The 20065-nt window shown below is 53.2% G+C and overlaps 1 protein-coding gene across 3 annotated transcripts in view; it reads right to left on the bottom strand.

Moving 5' to 3' along the window:
• The window catches only part of CADM1 (cell adhesion molecule 1), a 172609-nt gene extending 153767 nt beyond the window's left edge, over nt 1-18842 (bottom strand). For all 3 annotated transcript variants that reach the window (XM_072884717.1, XM_072884718.1, XM_072884719.1), the window contains exon 1: nt 18684-18842. In XM_072884717.1, coding sequence (XP_072740818.1) covers nt 18684-18789 — 106 coding nt within the window. In that variant the 5' untranslated portion in view covers nt 18790-18842. The remainder of the gene's footprint in view (nt 1-18683) is intronic.
• Nucleotides 18843-20065: the final 1223 nt, after the last annotated feature.

Genomic DNA, 20065 nt, shown 5'->3' with positions numbered 1-20065 from the left:
ACTCATCATATAAACAAAGAAACCTCTTGAGAACCAGAGAGCAACACGTACATGTATTTGCAATGCATAAGAGGATATTTTTTTTAAATGGTAACAATGCAATCTATTCAGTGTGAAGAGTCTGTGAGGCCAATTAAATACTTTAGGTTCCATAATTATAATTGCAGTAATGAATGGAAAGGAGCATTACAGCCTGCACAATGCAGTTCCTATTCAATTCAATGATTCAGTTCTTGTCTGCTTTCAACTAACCTTTTGTGTCTCTTCATATCAGATCTTGCAGATTACTTTCAGACTCTAATAAAAATATCCCCAAATATCCCAGGTAATGTAATACATTAAGCATCCTTTGATTATGCCTACATGCAATCTACAGAAGGGATTATGCACTAAATGGATAATGTCCGTGTTTATTCATTTTAGATATTAATGAAAATTCAGAGGGGCTCAGGCCACCACCTGAACACCCTGCAAGCCCACACTGACAGAGGAAAGCTGAAACCTCATCTCCTGGGGCTTTTGAGGTCTTCCCCCCTTTAAAAAGGCTCTTCATGATCGCCCCTTGCCAGGGAAAGCGGTTTTAGCGAGGGACTCCTCTAGCCCAGGTACTTGCCTCCCAGCAGCTTTCACCCAGTGCGTGCCTGCAGAGATCAGCCTTAGGAAATCAAAGAGTTACTCCCAAAGAAGAGAATCCAAGACCACTCCGTTTCAACTTAGAGAAGTCAGTCAGACGAATCTTCTTTTTTTTCGGTTGGGTTTTTTTGTTGTTTGGTTTGGGGTTTTGGTCAAATATTCTCCTGGTTCCCCTCATCTCAATGTCTGTTCTTTGCTGCATTCGATACATTTTGAGAATGAATCACCTTACCGGAATCTCCTAACTTTTGAGTATTTCCAAACACACCAGAGTTGAAGTAGACTTTTTTTTTTCCCAGAGAACCATCATCTTCGGTAAACCTTCCTCATGATCTCTTATAGCCAAGACATAGTACTTGGCATACAAATGTATTTTTTTATCTGCTGACACCCCCCCCAACCATAATTCCCCAACAGCTGCCCCACAGGTGTCAGAAAGGAATCAGGCATCATAGAAGCACCCAGAAAATGAGCTTCATCCCCTCCCTTTTTGTATCATTCCTCTATTCTTAGGTTTGGTAGGGTTTCCCTCTAACATTAGCAGTGGTTTTGTTGATTCGGAGTAGGCCAGCAAGTAGAAGGCACAGCAAACACGAACGGTGCATCGCACTAGGCTCTGTGCAACGCACGTGGTGCAAAGGTCCTCGGCACACGCAACCCTCTGAAAACAGGACAGAAGGGAAACAGAAGCCACGACTGCCAGCGTTTGTGCCGTCGATACAAAGCAGGTCTGGAAAGCAAGCCGCAGCTCTGCCCACGTTATCTCAGCTGCGACACCGCGCACGCTGCCTTCCCGGCGTGCAACCGCACCATCCACGCGCACAGTAAATACGCTGAAAACATTAGGTGCGGACCTTAGGCTTTGGAGATACGGTAACACAGACTGTGCGGGGAGCACAAGAACTTATTTCTGATGCCACGGTGCTTTAAACTTGGCTGAAAAACCCGCAGCTGCCACACAGACAACGAGCAAGGCTCCTCCGCGCATCCCGCACTTCTGAAGGAACGGCGATTTCTCCAGTCACCCGCAGCACGCTGCTCCCCCGCCTCCAAGATTTAAAGACGGCTGGCCGAGGCGATAGAAAACCTTTTCCTTTACACCGAACCAATTAGCCAAGTCAAATATCTCGCGCATCGGCCTTGTTTCAGTGAACACCGTGCTCCCTAAGCAGGCCAGGCGGCTGCGACCGGAGGGACTACATGGAAGAGAAGCACAACAATGCTGGAAGAGATATTTAAGTTCCTCTGGTTTTCTTTAAAAATATATTCACCCAGCCACAATTTACTGAAAAGGATTGCTTCCTCACTCCCCCCAACGGCCATGAATCTCTGTAGAGAGAACATTACATTACACCCATAATAGGTTTATGCAACAGAGTGCATATTTGATATGTTAGTCATGTCTCCAAAGCATTCTTTCCTTCATTTCCTAAGCCTCAGAGCAGCTCGTTTTCCCTGAAACAGAAAAGGGTTAACGCCGGGCCAGAGCTGCACATGCACTAATTTCCCCATTTGTCTCGGGGAAATGGATACAGGAGATTTAAGCAAATCCAGTTTTATGAATTCAAAACTTCAGACGCTACTTGCAAGACAGCAAAGCAACATCCTTCATAGATTCACAGAGAGAGGAAAAAGTTAATTTTATTGATGGAAGACCCAAAAGAGGCAGATCCCAATCTGGGCGAGTAAAAACATCTCCCCCCCATCTACAATAAATGGGACCCGGAGTACTGTGGCACTAGTGATTTGTTACAAACCTGAGGAGACAATGAAATCCACCTCCTTCCTTAGGATTAAAAACAAGATGCTTTTGGACTGTCACTGCTCATCAGAATCTACTCTGAAGATCTGATCACCTTTGCCAGCAAAAGCCCCGTGCATCGTGGCAAAATAAATACGCTAGCTGGCCCTCTTACAGGATTTCCGCTTTCTTTTCTCACCGCTACAGATAAATACTACGCGTGCGAAGCAGCACACGCGGCTTCAGCAGCAGCTCGGGCCGGAACGTGGAGTTTCATCCCCAGCTCTGCCAGGGCTGCTTCGGACAACTGCAGCCAGCCTGCGTCTCTGCTCGCGGAAGATCATGAAACAACAGCTCTTAGAAAACCACCCAAAATCAGCGCCTGCCTCCCGAGCTTCAGGAAACGCGGCTGGGCATCGTGTCAACCCGAGCACACCTTCTGCTTACCTGCGTTTGCAACTGATTCTATTTCCTTAGGTATTTTTCAGAAAAAGTCTGATGAGAAGAGGGCTCCCCACCCTTCCTGGCTGAGGATGGCTCATCCAAGGCCAAAAGGAACTCTGTAAGCTCACTCATTAATCGGCTTTCACACTTACACCTTCGAACGAAGGCAACTCATAGAATTTGTCATCCGGAATGTAAGGAGACCTACCGATAGCCACATGCAGCGGTGTATTTGCCTGTAATTAATACAGGCCTGTAAAAACTCCAACCCTGCCGCAATCTGGTCTGAGAGCACGCACGGACACATTAGTTGACATTTCCTGTCGACTGAATTAGAGCGTCTTTTAATGAGGCTCACTTCAAAATCATTTTAAATCCATTTGCTCATGTCAACATCAATGTACTCAGCATTATCTACCAATTAGTAAACCGGAAAGTATTCTTTAGATAATCTAAAATCTCGGTAAAATATTCAACGTGTCATTCATTTACTACAAACTGCCCTATAAAAACAAATTACTGGAACCAGCTGTCACAAAGCAACAAGTGTCTAAGGACAGAGAGCTTTTTAAACCTAGGGCTTTCCAGAAGGCATCGAAGGCCTTAGTGTTCGTACCGACGTCACACCTTCACCTCCTGCAGAAATGGGTCATTTCAAACGCCGCCCGTGTCCCAGAGGAGCGGGCGACGCCATCACAGGCGTTTATACCCTCAGGGGGACGCAGACCGCCCTGTCCTGGAGCGCAGAAGGACGTCCCGCCGGTCGGGGCGAGAGCTGGGAAGGGGTTTGCCCTTCCGAAGGGTCCGACAGCCGGGCTGTCGCCTCCCGGCTCCTGGGAAGCATCCCAGGGCTGAAGGCACAACACCGTGAAGGAGAGGCTTCAACCGAACCGACGAACCAGGCACCTTCTCAGGCGTCCAGTTAGCGAAGTCTTGCCTGCCTTTCCAGGCTTATTCGAGATTGCCAGATTAAGCGATGGGAAGGTATTTTCCACTAGATCAGGTTGGCAGGGATCTCGAACGGCACTCTACTTCCAAGCCAAATGCAGCAAACCGGTGCCAGGGCTGCAGCTCAGGTAGGGCGCGTTGCCAGCCCCGCACCAGCCCAGCCAAGGACTGCTCTAGAAGGATTGCTAACCCAGCAAAACCCACCCGGCAGCAGCCTTCAAGGCCACCGACCCGCGCCGAGCTGCTCCAGGCGAGCTCACCCAGCTAACGCCTGTACAGCCCCTGGCCTCGGCAGGGCGAGGATCGCTCCCCAGCCACAGCATCGGAGAGCAGAACCACCCCGAACGGTCCACCCTCCCCAACTCCCCGCCAGCAGCGGGGCCCTAGCATTAGAGAAAGGAGGGCTCTGCAAGAAAAAAAACCCTGTTTTTCCCTAAGTCTTGCAAGCAAAGGAAGGGCGGCTTAGAGGGGGGACGTTTTGGTTTTTTTAATCTCTGGAGCATGGCAGAGCAGTAAATCTTGCATTATGCTCTGAAGAGCATCAGGTTGGGGCTTCATTTGGTCTCAAATTAGACTCCTGAAGCAATGAATCTTCCATCACGGAGGCCATTACCAACACAGTTTTCCTTCATTTTGGACTGCTTTGTCCCTGATTGTATTATCCAACTTATCTCCAACCTTCCCTCCGCTGCAAGGGGCTCAGCAAACCTACAGGCTTCTCAAATATTCATCGACCAGCAAAGCCAAAAGCTCAAAAAGCAGGAGCTGCTAAGGCAGGGCAAGCTGTCCAAGGCAACCCGCCGCTCTGGTCCTGCACCACAGTACTCTGCTGTTCAACCACAGTACCCGTCAGCGTTATTTGTCGCCTTGCTAATCAGCTTGACAAAATTCTCCAGCGTAAATTACGCCGTATTTTGATAGTTCTTCCACGTAAGACCCCTGAACGCCATAAGAATGCCACCCATGCATTTGACAGGACTGCCCCGAAGAGGACGCGGCATCGGGGCCGCGCTGGAGCCGCGACGCTCGTGCAACGACCCAAACTACGCCCCGGCCCAAAGGATCGTGGCCGCAGGGAAACGCGGGTGGCTCAGCCACCGCAGCAGCAAGAGCCCGAGGGGCTCCTGTCCCAACTAGCGCTTCGACATCAGGTACAGATTAAGAAGCCGGCAGGAAAGCTGAATGACTTTTACGAGGAAGGAATCTTGCAACAAGGGTCATACCTCAAGAACGCTTAAGTATTTGCCTTGGATTCAGGCTGATTAAGGCAGCCACAGCAATCTGCCACAGCAAATTAACGCTCCGACAGCCCAAGAATCATACAGCAGCCAGAGGAGGAACACGGACACAGGCTTGAAACACGTGGCAGTAGATGGGGAGAAACCCAACCTTTCAGATCCCATTAAAATCCTGTGATCCGTTGGGGTCTCAAATTACTGTATGCAAATTTTGATAATTTAAAGGCATTTATAAAATTCAAGTAAAATAGTCCATGAATATTGAAAAATGCCGAAGTGCTAAGTTAAATGACAATTTCAAAACACATCAAGGCAATCCGATCGTAACAAACCAGTCCCATGAAATACCATATCTATCATCAACTTTTTAATTACCAATTGATCAACATGTAGACAGTGTAATAGCTTTCAGCTTTTAATTACTGAACTATCAAAATTCCAACCAAAAAAGGAACCTCCAGAGATGAAACTGTAATGCTTGATTATTCATTGCTACATAATGAATGATTTGTTTTTAAACAAGATGTCAAGTTCCTCATGTAATCCATCTGGATGTGTGACTCTGCAAAGCTTACACTGCCCATACTAAGTACTCGGGGTTCCTATTCTCCCTTTTCTCCTGACCCCACAAGCGAGGATTTTTTTCCTTTTCCCCCCTTAAGGCAAAACAGTCGTGAATCAAGGGGCCGAGAGGCAAACAAACTGCCAAACTGTGCTACGAATCCAGACGAGCCACTCCATCGCCCACCAACGGGACAGCTTTTGCCTGGGAGGGAACAGATATTCCTTCCAACTTGTCTGTATTCCCAAGGAGGCAGCTCTAAACCGAGAAATACATCCACCGAGCAGCGGGGATGGAAGCGCTGCTTCTCGTTTCACACGTACGGCGCTGCTCAGAAAAACCGGCGCCATAAGAACCGGGACGCGACTCCCAGGTTTTCTTCACCTAGCCTAAGCCGTAGCGAGATACAGACGACTTTAGACGTTAGTATTACGTAGAGAAGTACATTGGGGCGGGGAGAGACTTTTCATCTATGCCCTAAATTCAGCATCAAGCGCACTGTAAGTAGCTAGCGCGCCGCTCGCGTCTCCAGCCACTGCCCTGCAGCGTCCTACAGCTTACAAACCTTGGGCTCCTTAGGAGCGTGCGGATTTCCAGTCGCCGCCTGCAGGTCCAGGGTTTCCATCTCCCGGCCGCTGGCAATGCAAACGCGTGCGAGGCAGGAGGCACCATCGCCGCCTGGAAGCCAGTCCCTGCTTCCAGCACCAGCAAGCTCGGGGGGTCCACGGCTGTGCAAAACCAGGCACATCCATGCTCTCCCCTCCACACGCAACACGACCTGCTTCTCCCTCCCCGTGTGTTTTTTAACGTAAGAACCGTTACCACCTTAAATTACCTCAAAACCTCAAATCACACCCCCAAATTTTCATTTCCGTTGGTTGAAAGCACAAGAACCGAAGATTTTCAGCAAAGGGAAGACGTGTCTTAAGGCTGCAGAGAGCCCTCTCCGATCCACACCCCCGGAGAGGATTTAGCCAAGCCCAGGCTTTTTGCATTTGGAGAGACACTTCCCAGAAGTACTCGTTTACGAACGCAAGGGATCTAGGAAGGTACATAAAGCATTCTGGAAGTAATACCGTTAAACAACGGTAGTTCAAGCAGAGCGTATTAGTCAATTAAAGTACCAGCAAAGAATGCATTTGTTCCTTCAACCCCAGTGGCAGCGATTAACATCACTCATCCCGAGCCCCTGGTGTATAACCTTACAGATGTTTTCTATGCATATCATCCCCAAATAGTTATTCCACATAATGGCATCTGTTCCCACCAAAAAAGGGCAACGAGAACCTTTTGTTTTGCCTTTGTCGCAGCCTCGGAACCCCAGTTGTTGCCAGACAATACCTGACAATACTTACCCAATAAATTCACCCACTCCAGCCACACCTAGGCTTTGATTTCTGCACGGAAACCACAGGCTCATTTCACGCGCTTCCCTTGGGAAGTTGCTCGTATGCATAGCTTGTACAGATTTTCACAGAAGAAATTCAGTAATCAGTCCAGTAGCTGTAAGCACTTATGACAACAATATCTATCAACACTTACCATATTTACAACTAAATCATGTAAATACAAGTCAGCTCTCCTCTGCATGCCAATAATCTGGACAAATGAAGGCTGAAAAAAGCCACTCCAAGAGGAGACTAAACATACAAAATCACGCAAGGTGAGAAACAAACACCGACAGCGCTGGCAAAATTGCCGAAGGTGACGCGAAACCGGGGCCGCCCGCCGCGCACCGACGGCGGAGCCGAAGGAAGCGCCAGGGCTGCCCGCCCCGCTCTGCGCCATACGAGCGGGAGTTCACACCCAACAGTTTCCCAGAGCTTGGCTTCTAGTCCACAGGATCTGTACATTTTCCAGAAAAACAGGGACGAGTTGCATCAATACCTAGCCGGAGCTCTTCGCTCTCTCTCTGCCTTTGAATTCCTTACAGATCCTAGGAACCAAGTTAAAATGAAAAGATACCCATTGCGGAGGTGCTTCTCTCCCCCCTCAGATTTACCATTTTATTATGCTTATTAAGCTGACAAAAATGACTCCTTAGCCAGTCCACTCAAATGAACTTCTACAGAGGTTTAGGCAAGCAATTTCCTAGACGTTTATAAATCAACCAAGCAAGCAAAAGTTACTCTGTAAGTAATTTGGGGTTTGGGCACAACAAAAATACCAAGTTATTAAAACTTCCACGTTGTTTTGGATTGCATCTTTAATGGATGCCAGTTTCTTTGACTGCTACAAAGACATTTTATTTAAAGAAGAGCTGCACTTCCAAAGGTTTCCCCAGTGAATTTAGCAAGAGTTGGCAGCACAAGGTTCGTTCTTCAGGCAGTGAAATCAGGAGAAGCAGGGAACAGTCCACACCGTTTTTCACCAGCATCCCCCTCATCTGCGCATACCCGCCAACGTCCCCGTTAATTCCGCCGCAAAATCCTTTCATCCCTACGAGCAGAGAACGCCCGCTCCATCGGCCAGTCCGCTGGGCTCTCCCCAGGAAGAGAGGCAGACGACCAGGCTTAAAATAGCTTCCTAATCCTTATTTATTTACCGCAGGATAATTTAAGCTACTCCCTACTTTAGGACAGGATTTATACACAGCAACGGGGAGAGGATGGGAGAATGAGGTACCGCTCGTTGAGCCCGCAATACGGCGAACCCCAGCCCTGCCAGCCCTCCTCCTCCTCGGCAGCCCCCCGTTATCGCTCCGAGCAGCCCCGGCCATCGCGGGACACCAAGGCAGAGTCACATCAAAGACCGTTCGAAGGGGCAGCTACGGGTGCTGTGGCGGTTCGTAATGAAAATCTCCATGGCGTAACAACGCCCGGAAGATTACGCTTCCATTTGAAGGCTTGTCATTTGCACGTACCGCAGGTTTCTTTTACCCTCTAGATGCGCAACGCTGTTCCACCGACGCCATCTCGCTGCATGTGGCCATGCATTCCCTGAGGATTAATTCCAGGAGTTAATAAAATTGCTGGACTCAAACCAGCAACACGCCCCAATCACCGCAGCCACCCATTTTTGTTCTCTTTTCCTGCCTTGGCAGCCTTGCGCGTAAACCCGGTGACGTAAGATTTTTGGGGGGTGTGGTGCACGAGTGGGAAGGAGAGGAAGAAACGGCGGATCGTGAATACAACGGGTAGTCCACAAGATGTTTAATTCTCACAAGGAATTAAAAAAAGTCATTCTGTAGGAAATGCTGAAATCGTGTTTAAGGGGAGCTCCCACTAAAGACAACCTCCCCCGTCTCAAACCGGAATGAGATCAACAGACCTAGCCGACCTCAACACAAAATTGAAAACGTACCCCAAAAAAAGACAGCTTTATCTGACACGCCATGGGCACCTGCCAGAGTTGCGTTCCGCATACGTCGTGTGGTGTTAACATACTTGAAAACTTGAGACCCAATTTACCAAAGAGAGCCTGGAGGAGAGAGCCATCGTATAATCGTGCATCCAAAATTCTCCCAGAGTGACTGAAAAGCTGCATCACTAGTTTTGCTATAAACCCTCTGTTTACATGGCTCTATATATTCCTATATAGCAATAAATTATTTGCCTCTGAGTATTTTCTTTATTCCTTGTCTACAAGTTTCTCCCCCTTTCCCTGACGATGTCCGAAGGGAACAGCGTTAATCTCCTATCTATCCCGCTTTAATCTTTGCTCTTACCGAGAAAAGATGCGACTGCGCTTCAACATGCTGAAGAAGCAATACCTGGCAGTTATGGATTCAGGGAGAGTTGATTAAATGTGTACATTCTGTTAAAGATTATATGGAACGATTCAGAGTATAAGACCTTTAAATCGAACGAGAAGCTGTTAATGTGGACAGAGCTCAAAAAGCTCAGCGTGGGAGTCACTCTCAGTAGTTCTGTCTACTAGCTTAATGAGTTAAATGTCTCTTTTGGAGCCACTTTCAGACCAGAAGCCAAGCAAGGAGGAAGAAGAACGGTCCTTAACTGCGATACGGCAGAAAAAGCAGTCGAGTATCGTGACCCTACAGATACGCTCTCTTACTGACGCAGCACAAGTCTCCGTTTGAGCAGCCAGCAAACCGTTAGAAAACGAAGGTCAGAAGTGAAAAGTTAAGTTACAAAGGAGAAATTACACTCAGTTTTTACACACCCAGAAGAATCTTCTGTGCATCCCCGCTTCAGTGGTGACTAGGGACAAGAAGCAGGAGCAAGTTCAATGCTCCGGCCTCATCCCTACCGCGAGTTGCTGTAAGCATCTCCAGGAGCCAGAGAGGAGCGCGCTGCACCGACACGGGTAGGGACGGCACGCTGCCTGACAAACCACGCCGCTCCGGCGGGGATCTCCGCTCCGCCTCGTCCACCACCGAGCACACGCATCCTCCTCTGCTCCACCACCCGTGGCCAGGAGACGCGACGTGCAAGGGAGGCGTTTGCAGAGGAGCTAAGGAAATACCGGCTGGCTCGGCAGGGCGCCTTATTACGGCCCAACTACACCCACCGCCCAGCTGCAAATCAAAATGCTCCTGCAAATCAAAACGCTCCCACGCACCTATTTGATTTGAGCGCCCGTCAGCCGACAGGAGCCAAGGAACCGCCCGTGGTTCCTCCAGACTCTGCACAGCGTGGTAAGAAATGAGGGTGGCAAAAAAATTAACCCGCCTAGAGACGCGGAGTTGCTGTCAAGCCGACCTAGATTCTCCCCGACACCATGAAAGCGCTTCAGACGGTAAGCAGGGGTTTCGCTTTGTTTCGCTCCTGCTGCGCCTGTCCTGGAAAAGCAGGCTTGTTCCAAACAGCCCTAACGAACCCAAACCACCCTCCGCAAGCTCCCTTTGACAAAGCCGACGCTCACTTGATGACAAGGATTCACGGTGTTGATGTTTGTCAAGCGGCTTTCCACCCAACGCCACGAAGCCCAGTCAGGCTGTCATCAGGAAACGATAACGAAAACTGGCATCGCTCGGGATCTCAGCACCAAGAGACACTACGAAGCTATCCAGAAGCCTTCCCCGATTAAGGCAGGAAGAGCGATCTAGGCACGAGTGCTTTTAAAGAGCTGCTGACACCTAAAACAACGCGGCACACTTTCTTGTTAAAAAGAGCTCATGCAGTGCCTGGCAGCGCCTATCCTCAAGTCAGCTAAAAAGAGCATCTAATTTTATACAGACTGGGGAAAGCAAGGCGGGGGGGGAACTCTTAGCAGCTTCCCTGCTTCTACTGAGCTTATCATACCGTAACCTACATCCACATTAGCTAATGTGGATAAAGATATCAAAGAGGCAAGTAATGGGAGCACAAACAGATAGCTCAAATCACGTTTTCAAGCAAAATAGCTTAGAACGCGAATCCAAAAAAACCCAAGCTACAGCAACAGTTCTCTACATGCGAGTATTTTAGGCCTTCATTACAACGAAGCCAGCTAGAATTAGCTGGCCGACCTCATAACCTAACTCCAAGGAGCGATAGGGGGTTTCTGTGTTTGTCCTGTGTGCTTAAGCAGCTTGGGTTTGTCCAACGTAACCTCGCCGCACCAACGGACTACCTGCAGCGTAACAAAACCCCTTACCTGAAGCGGTGCTGTAAGAGACCCGACTGGCGTCTTTTAGAGCAGCACTCCCGAAAGCAAGCCGTCTTACCTGCAGCGTCCAGCAAGAAGTTCAGCGTCACTTTAGGAAAGCCAAGAAAACAATACTTGCCATTCTTCTCCAAGCCTCAACCGACTGAGCTAATCCATGCAAAACGCCTGAGCAAACACAACTGCCTAACCCGGGGCACCGCAGCTTCGCAACCGCCCGGGTAAGTGACCGTTTTGATGCTAGAGCACCGCAAACGTTAAGGACGGGGGTGGACGTCCACGTGCCTCCAGCCGGCGCAGAGACAGCCCTGCGTAAAGAGGAGAAGCCTTTGCAGCCGAGCTGTGAGCCAGAGCCAGCAGCTCTTCCCCCCGGCCTGGCCCAGCCGTACGATTTCAACGCCTTTCAATGGAGAAGGGCGGCCGTCGTCCCAGAGTTATCCCGTGCCACACCAGGGCAGCGGGGTGGGAACAGCTTTCAAGAAAGCCACCGTGCTTTCTCAAGGTCACGGACGTATCGGCATCGCAGACCGCATCTCGGAGAAGCATTACTGCGATAAAGCGCACAAAGCGAGAGCGCGCTCTCTGCAAGCAGAGCTAGAGACAAACGTTCCTCTTCTCGGCGACAAACTAAGGGCCGGGGGGGTACGAGAGGCCTTTATTTCTGCGTATTAGCCCGGAGGCTACACGTAATGCTCAGGCTGCGCAAAGGAAGTTTTTCTTTCTAGCCCAATTTTAGCAGAGCCCTACTTCGCTGTAACCCCAGCTCCAAAGCTCAACATCGCTAGTATTTAAAAGTGTTCTGCGAGGGAAGCTGCCAGGCAGCCTCATTTAAAAACAGAAAAGCGGCAACAAGCAGTTTCTCATGCTTGATCCGATTACTCTGATCTCTCTTTTGATGCTGCGGACTCTGACTCGTATTCCTATTACCGCACGGGGGGAGCAGGGGAGGGAGGGGAATGTCACTTTGCTGCTTGATATTTCTTTCTTCCCTGTCACACTTCGGAGAAGGGATATAGACCGCAGAGCGCTGGAATAAAGTGGATGAGGGGTCTGGGACGCACCCACCCCCCAGGCGGAGACGCCACGCAGGCTGGTGGTACCACGGGCCCCACCCAGCCACCGCGACGGTGGTCTCGGACCTCTCTCGCTGGAGCCTGCCAAGTCCCCACGTGGTCTCATGCTGTCCACGAAGAGATCATATCTATAAACAGCATTACTGCTCTAACAAGAAGGCGTGTTCCCGGATCAAATTTTGAGGTATCTTTGGTCCAAGCTTACGAGCGCCGTCATGTTTTGGCTTAGCCCGTGAGTACATCTCTGTGAATGGGAGACCACCGCTGCCAGAGTCCGCCCCAGAGAAGACCGACTTGAGAGACCTGCTGATGGCTTGGGGAATTCAATGACATTTCCATTCTGGAAGCAGACCTTCGAAGAGATTATAAATCGAATTCAAGCGCTTACTAACGCTGCTAAAAAAGGGCACAACAAGATCAAGAAGGTTCACTCGCAGTCATAACCTGAACCCGGGGTTTTATATACGCAGCACTCGCCAAGCCCGAGTCTAACTTTAGGAGGCAGCGCTGGCCCCGTGGGCATCCTTGGCTCCGACAGCTACGTTCGCATCTGCCCTGTTCCGCAGGTGGAGATCGCCGTCCCTCATCGCTTCCGTTGCTCAGCCAAGCACTCCAGAAAACGTAAGACAAGTGCCGCGTTTTGCCGTCCTGCTGAAGAATCAAGCCAGGGACGTAACTGCTTAGGGCAAACTTCACAGCCGGCCTTGGCAGAGAAAGTAAGTTTCTAACACGACTATTTCCTGCTGCCAAACGTACACCTGGGGTTTAAAAAGCGCTCGCCATCGCGTACTGCAAAGAGCCTGTTTTCTCTTTGGTATTTGCACTTGGCCGGCGTTGCCTCTAAGAGGAGGGGAGGGGGTGACACGGACGTCATCGCCTGGGCAGGACGCGCAAAAACAGGCAGCGCTCCTTCAGAAGGAAGGAACCAAGTCAAACCCATCATGGACCTGCCAGAAGGCAGCACCTACACGTGCCACTGTCGGCAAACGGACAACGCCGAGAAGCCGCCAGCATTTCCAGTGACCAAAAAAAAAAAAAAACCCACAGAAAAATCAAAACTAAAGAGAGTTTTTTCAGTTAAGCTACAGTCCGCCAAAGTTTTATATTTCTGAGCGAAGAGATGTGCTTAAGCGTCGCTTTGATCCTTTATACTGGCATCTTAATGGGGTCTCAAGTCTTATAATAGATTTACCTTGAGAATTCAGTAAGGTCAGAATGTTTTTGATACTCAAGTTTTTAAACCACAGAAGAACATAATCAATTAAAACCAAACCGTAGGGTAAAAATAGCACGCTGGCCCAACCCTACGAAGGGACACGGCTGGTTTAAAATAACTAGGCGTGCAGGCCAATAAAAGTTCCTGGCACAATCTAGTCGAGCGTTTCAAATACAACGAGAAAGCCACCGACCACGTACAGTGGGTGAGCACATGGAAAGAGTTCGGCATCAATTACAAGAACCACCGCTGCTCCTTGTGTATTCTTACCACTCGCTATAATGTACCTGGAACGGGCGAGTCGGATCGACCTGAAAGGCAGGTTTTCGAGAGTCCCGGGCGGGACGGCAGAGCACACTCCACAGGGCTCCCTGGCATCTACCTCCATCGCCAGGCAAAGACTTCAGGCGAGAACCCGATGCGAAACAGAGCAGGAAAGACAAGAAGTTCAACAGGTAACGAGTACGTGAGGAAGGAGAAAAACTGTTATGATGGCAAAAAAGGCGGAGGGAAACCAGGCGGGTGCTAGTCACGTGCAGGCAAGGGTCCATAGAGGAGCCAGCCTGCACCCGCACGACTTGCAGCCAGGGCTCTTTCTGCGCTTGCAAATTAAAAACTGGGATATCTAAATTCAGCCCATGGCTCAACCACAAACGCCAGCTCATCTCGGAGCAACGCGGGCCAGCTACCACGCATCGACGTGCGCCCCAGCCGACAAGCTCCCTTGTGTTTTGATTACCAGAGTTTTGATTGAAGCCTCGCGGTTTTTTCCTCCAAAAAAATGCCTGCCACACATGCAAAACACACCCTTTTTCACCAGCACGCTCCCCTCGAAGCCAAGCACACCAAAGCGTCCAAGCCAGCGCTGGACGACCTTCAAAGCATTCTGTGGTGGAGCTCCCCATTAACCACAACAGCAGCTGCTAGCTGCAGCATGCAATTAAATCTCCAGGAAAGCAACTGATTTATGAAACTTAAACAAGTACATACCACTCGTAATTACAACATTCCACCCAGGGTCTCTCCTTCATTGCAGGTTTCCAAACAGCCTCTTTTATTTAGCGCTGGTGGGTTTGCACCACCAGAGAACGGCAGGCAATAATTCCCCGGAGAAACAAAGGCGAGTTGTTTTGTTTTTTTTTTTTTTTATCTCCATGTAGCATCCAGTTTCTCAGAAGAGATACAGATTGCACGTCCAGCTTTGCTTGTGCTCTTAAACCACTGCGTGAGTATTTACTTACTGGCCGAATTCCAGCTACAGCGAACGCTGCAGACTTACAGCCTGCGCTACACTCGCAGCCTCCGGAGCCTGCTAAAATCCCGTCTCCCTGAACCACAGGAGGAAATGTAACTTTACGGATGCGGGGAGCCCCTGCGTCCAAGACAGAAGTACTGCCACGTGCTACCGAAAAACAGAAGAGGTACAGGTTGCCAAAACCCCTTTTAAAAGTGTAGCGATAATCTCTACAAAATCTGGCGTTAAACGGGAACGTCCAGAAAAGTCTGCCGACATACAATATCAGGAAGTATTTTTTTGAGCAAACGCGTTCTTAGGAGCATTTAAACGGTCATCGCAAACAGATGGCATATCCAGGCTGAAGCAAGCGCTTGACTTCGGATGGCCTCAGGCAGACGCAGGGTTAAAGAGCTGACCCATTTTTAGTCCAGCAATAGGGCAGAGACCACGTCCGCATGCCATCGCCCCACGAACCCGTCTTTAGCTCTGGCACAGCCGGAGGAAGGCACGCCAAGCCACCCGGGGTTACCGAGTCAGAGCTGTGTACTTACGAAGCCTTCTTTATTTACCCACCCAGGAAAGACAGCGACAGACAAACAAAGAAAACGGCAACGCAGCAGCAGCAGCAGCAAAGCAGGCGCCGGTAAGGCCCGGGGCTCCCCGGAGGAGCGTACCTCCTCTCTCCAGCCTCCTGTCCGCACAGCCACCTCTGCGAGACAAACAGCGGTGGCGGCCGCCCGCGCCAAGGAGCATCCCGTCGGCCAGAAAATATCGATGGTGCCCATCCAGCCAAAGGTGCCGACAACTGCCCCCTCCTCCGTGCAGAGCGTGCGTGGAGCGGAGCCATTTCCTTGTCTTCCCATCTTTGGGAGCCTCCTTGGCAGTGGTTTCCAAGCCAGATTGTCATGCTTATAAACCTGCGCTCAACTGCCTACGTGCAAGACAAATGAGCCCAAGCTGCAACCCAGACGGATTACTTTATTTACCAGCCCCTTCCTTGCAACGTTCCTCCGGTGTTTGCATTGCATGCAGTACGCAACCGTGTGTTTTTCAACGCCGGAGCTCAGCCAAGTCTGAGCGAAGCCGCTGCAGATCAGAAGACTTGCCTCGCTCGCATACAAAAGCTCCTTAGAAACTCACTCCGTATTTACAAAGGAGCCCGGCTTAACACAGCCTTGGTGGGAGGGAGCGCTCGCTGCATTCGAGAGGGTCTTTCTCTGGCCTGCCGCACGCGGGGCTTGTTCGATGAAGGCCGATACGGAGACTACAACCGCGACCACCTCTCGTCCAGCCCGTCGCACCTCTGTGCCACGGCCGGGTTGCAGCCCGATGCCGGCTCTAAATGCCTCCCATAGCTTCAGCTGAAAAGTTATTCTTTCTAAACTGCCGTGCAACGTTGCTCTGCACCACGAGACAGATGCTGCGTTCCGCCCCAGTGCTGCCTGCCTCTCAGTATTAGCTGAAATCATTCCTCAACTCTCTCCCGACTTCACAGGGGTGTTATGAAGTTTAATTAACTGTAAAGCGTTGAGATCAGATAAAAAAGGCACCACAGAAACGCACAGATTCGTCTCGAGTTACCGGCTTAGTTTAAACCCAGCCGGAGCGTTGCCTATCGCCGTTCCAATTACCCCCGCTTAAAGCGCGCGGCCAAGCCACCACGACACGCTCCAAAGCACGCTCCAGATCCTGGGACGCCACCACGACACGGCACTCGTGCCGTCGTGCCTCGGGTAGCAACCTGCACGGGAGATGCAACGACAGCACTCTGCAATCACCGCCAGACGCCTCCTGCCACGACGCTCATTTTCTCTTCCAAGAGTACAGGAGCTGAGAAATCGAGAGCTTTGAAAAGGTGGGGGGAAACAGGGAGGAAAAAAATGGACTTCTTCGGCCTTAAGGAAATTTCATCTAAAAGGCGTTACAGCAGGAGGTCTAGGATTTTATCCTGGGATTCGCGACAGAGCGCCAAACCCCCGAGACAGCTATCCTCCGCTAACAGCGTCGCAACCTCCGTTCACACTGCGCGGTGCTTTTCACCGCTGGAACACCCCAACCGCATAGGTCAGGCACAGTCGTTTTAATTCGGCATCCGACCCTGCTTTTGTTTCTCTTCAGCTGCTTTGCTGTTCTCCATTGCGTCGCTATGCCCATTAGCTGGGTGGTGATTAACAGGCTTACCCTATCGGAGGATCACACCAGCTTTTAGCTGAAAACAGCTCTCAAAAAAAGGGATTCGAAATGCGAAGCGAGGTATCGAGAGTCAGGAGGCAAAACAAAGAACGAAGGCGGCCGTCCTGCAACAGGGCTTTTATTTTTAATTCGGGCGTCTTTCAGTGACGGGGTCTGCAGGTCAAAGCGGTGGGCAATTCACTACGCATCGAGCTACGCCGAACGCGAATTCCACAAGCGCCTTGCGACAAAACATCTGAAAAACTAGGAGGAGAACACATCAACTACATAAACATCTGGGCGTCTGCTGCTAGGCGCAGACGAGTCGTACTGAAGCGACACGAGCGTTTCCCCGTCTCGCAATGAAAAGGGCCGACACCGATGGCTCGTTTCCATCGCTCCTGGCTACCCTCAATGGACGCTTCGGGCTGCGGAACGGCTGAACTCGGAGAACAGAGTCGCCCTTCAGGGGTGCAGAAAGCAGGCGAACGCACCGTTAGGAAACGGAGCGATCGTGGCTGCCAGAGCCGGCCTGCAGGCAGAAGCCCCCGGCCCTGCGTAGAGGACGCCGACCTCTCGCAGAGGGAAAGCGAGCAGAAAACGGCACCGGCTTTCTCCCCCTCCCCGTCCTCCCAAAAAGGCCAGGGGGGAAGACCGGGGAAAGCATGTACAACACGCCTATGAATAAAGCTCTTTGTTCGGCCGAGCTGCCTGCTCCTTTATCCCCCCCTTTTCCTATTAGTTAAATTCAACAGATCGCTCAATGGCCTTCTTGTTCTTCCCGAAACGTCCCGGGCAAATAATGCTCGCTCCTCTCGTCGCGCAAGCCAGTAAATGAAGCCTTGTGCCTCTCCAGTGACACACTGTAAATATAAAGTGGCATTAAGGAGGAATATTTTATCAAAGCCATCAGACACAAGTGCAAGTCCCTCCTGCGGCTACTCGGCTCAGTGCAGGAGCGAAGCAACGCCAGCGAGGCGGCCGGCTCTGCCGGGAGGCCACCTCGCCGCCACCGGCTGCTGCAGCCGGGGTGCGGAGGGGCCCCGCGGCCCCGGTCCCGCTCCGGCAGCTTCACCGGCGGCAGGAGGCTGCTCAGCCCCGGCCCGCCCTGTTTAGTCCCGCTGAATTAACGCCCGCTTCACCCCGAGCGCCCGAGCCGGGCGATCGCCTCCCGAGCAGCCGGGCTGGAGGCACCGCGCCCGGCGGCAGCGGGGAAGGCGCTTTCGGCGGGGCCCCGCTGCCACGGGGGAGGGCGGAGGGGGAAGCGCCTCGCAAGTTGCACTCGGATTCCAACAGGTTCCCGGCTCCCGCGGGCGGCGGCGGCGGCGGCGGGGCGGCATCCCCGGAGCAGCGTCCCCCCACCGCGACCGAGGAAAACACCGGGGGCGGGGGGGGGGAGGAGGCGGCGCGCACAGCAATTACTTTTTAATTGTGAGGCCGCTTGATGAGCCCACGGGCAGCGGGGAGAAGCTGCTTCCATGGTAACCGGCAGCCGGCTGCCCGCGCCGCCCCGACACGCGCGGGTGAGCCCGCCGCCGGGGGTCCCTTCCCCGCCGCCGAGCACCGGCGAGCGCTCGCTCGCTCGCCCGCCCCCCCGGCACGCCCCGGGCTCGCAGCGCCCCGGCCCCGGGGATGCTTCCCGGGACCGTCGCCCGGCTCGGGCGCCCGCGCACCGGGAGAGGCTGAGGCTGAAGGGGGGGGGGGGCAGCGCCGGACCTCGCTGCGTCCGCCCGAGCGGCTCTCCCGCCGCAACGGCCCCCCCTCCGCGGGTCCCCCGAGGGCCGGGCCGCCCCGCTCGGCTCCCCGCGCCCGCCACAGGCCCCGGCGGCGCCCTCCCGCGGGCGGGGCGGGCGGGGGCCGGCCGCGTCCTACCTCTGGGGATGATGGCGGCGGCGGAGAGGAGCAGCAGGAGGAGCGGGAGGAGGCCCGGGGCGCCGCCGCTCGCCGCGGGGCCGCTGGGCTGGGCGCGACCCGCCATCTCCGGCACCTGCTTCGCTCTGCCCGCCGCGCCGGCACCTAGCGACCGCGCGCGCCGCTAATGAGATGCGCGCGCGTCAGCGCGCCGGGGGCGGGGCGAGGCGCCGGCCCCGCCCCGCGCCAGGGGCCGGGGGCAAAGTGCCGGGCGCGGCGGCGGGCGCAGGGGCACCGGGGGGCGGGGGGAGCGAGCGGGGCGGGGGGGGCGAGCGGGGCGGGGGGAGCGAGCGGGGCGGGGGCCCCTGGGCGCTTCTGCCCGGCGGGGCCCGGCCCCCCCCCCCCCGAGCGGCTCAGCCCCCGTCGCGGCGTGGGGGGAGCCCGCGCTCCAGCAGAAAAGCGCCGTTTCGCAGGCAGCGCGGGGCCCAGGGGCACGGCCGGGAGAGGAGCCGGGCCGCATCCGCGCTCAGAGCCCGAGCAGGGCCGCCTAGAGCGAGGAAATTCAATAAAACCCCCGCAGGCCCCGCTCCCCACTCGCGCCTCCTGCCCGCGGGGCCGTCCCTCGGCCGCTCCCCGCCGCGCGGCCCCGGGCCGCTGGAGGCGGTGTGGAGCCTTCCCCGGCGACGCGGAGCCTTCCCCGGGCAGAGCCCGCCGGAGCGGTGGGGCTCGTTAACCGCAGCCCGGCCTAAAGCCGGCTTGGCCGCAGCTTCTCGTCCCTGCGACCGTTTCGACGGGGTTTAAGTTGAGTAAATCAACGCGGAAAGCACAATGCCCCCCCCCTCCCCCCCCGACTGCAAAGCCGCGCCTTACTAAGCGGGGACTAGGACAGCGAGCCATCACGGGACAGCTTTATGTCACCCGGGGAAAGGACCGAGTGCTCCCCCCCACCTACGACACCAGGAGCACGATGGGCGCGCACCAGCATCAACCGAGGACGCCAAATATTCCTAACGTTACCAACTAGGTGACTCCAAGTTAGCCTGAGGCAGGCGAGTTGTCGGTTCGACTTTATCATCCTGTCTCGCGCCAAGCCTGAAGTTAAAACCGCTCGGGGCAAGCGTTGAGTCACATCGCCGGGTTGGGAAGGGCTTTCGCTGGCCGGATGGCGAAACCGGGCCGGTTTCACCCTGCCCCACCCGAGAAAACGCAAAATGCTGCTCCTTCGGACTGGGTTTGGGGCATTCCCGGCCCTTCCCCGTACCCCCACCCGCCGCGCTGCAGCACGGCACGGCTCCCAGCACGGCAAGCCTCTCCACCCCAAAGACGTGCCAAACCACTCTCCCTCCCGCTCAACGAGTGCCACAGACGCAGAGTTTCGGGCCACCGCAACCACGTAACTAAGC

This window comes from Ciconia boyciana, chromosome 20 (genome assembly GCF_034638445.1).
Source record: "Ciconia boyciana chromosome 20, ASM3463844v1, whole genome shotgun sequence".
In the NCBI taxonomy this organism is placed as follows: domain Eukaryota; kingdom Metazoa; phylum Chordata; class Aves; order Ciconiiformes; family Ciconiidae; genus Ciconia; species Ciconia boyciana.
The sequence above is the reverse complement of the archived record's forward strand: the minus strand, read 5'-3'. Positions and strand labels throughout refer to the sequence as shown.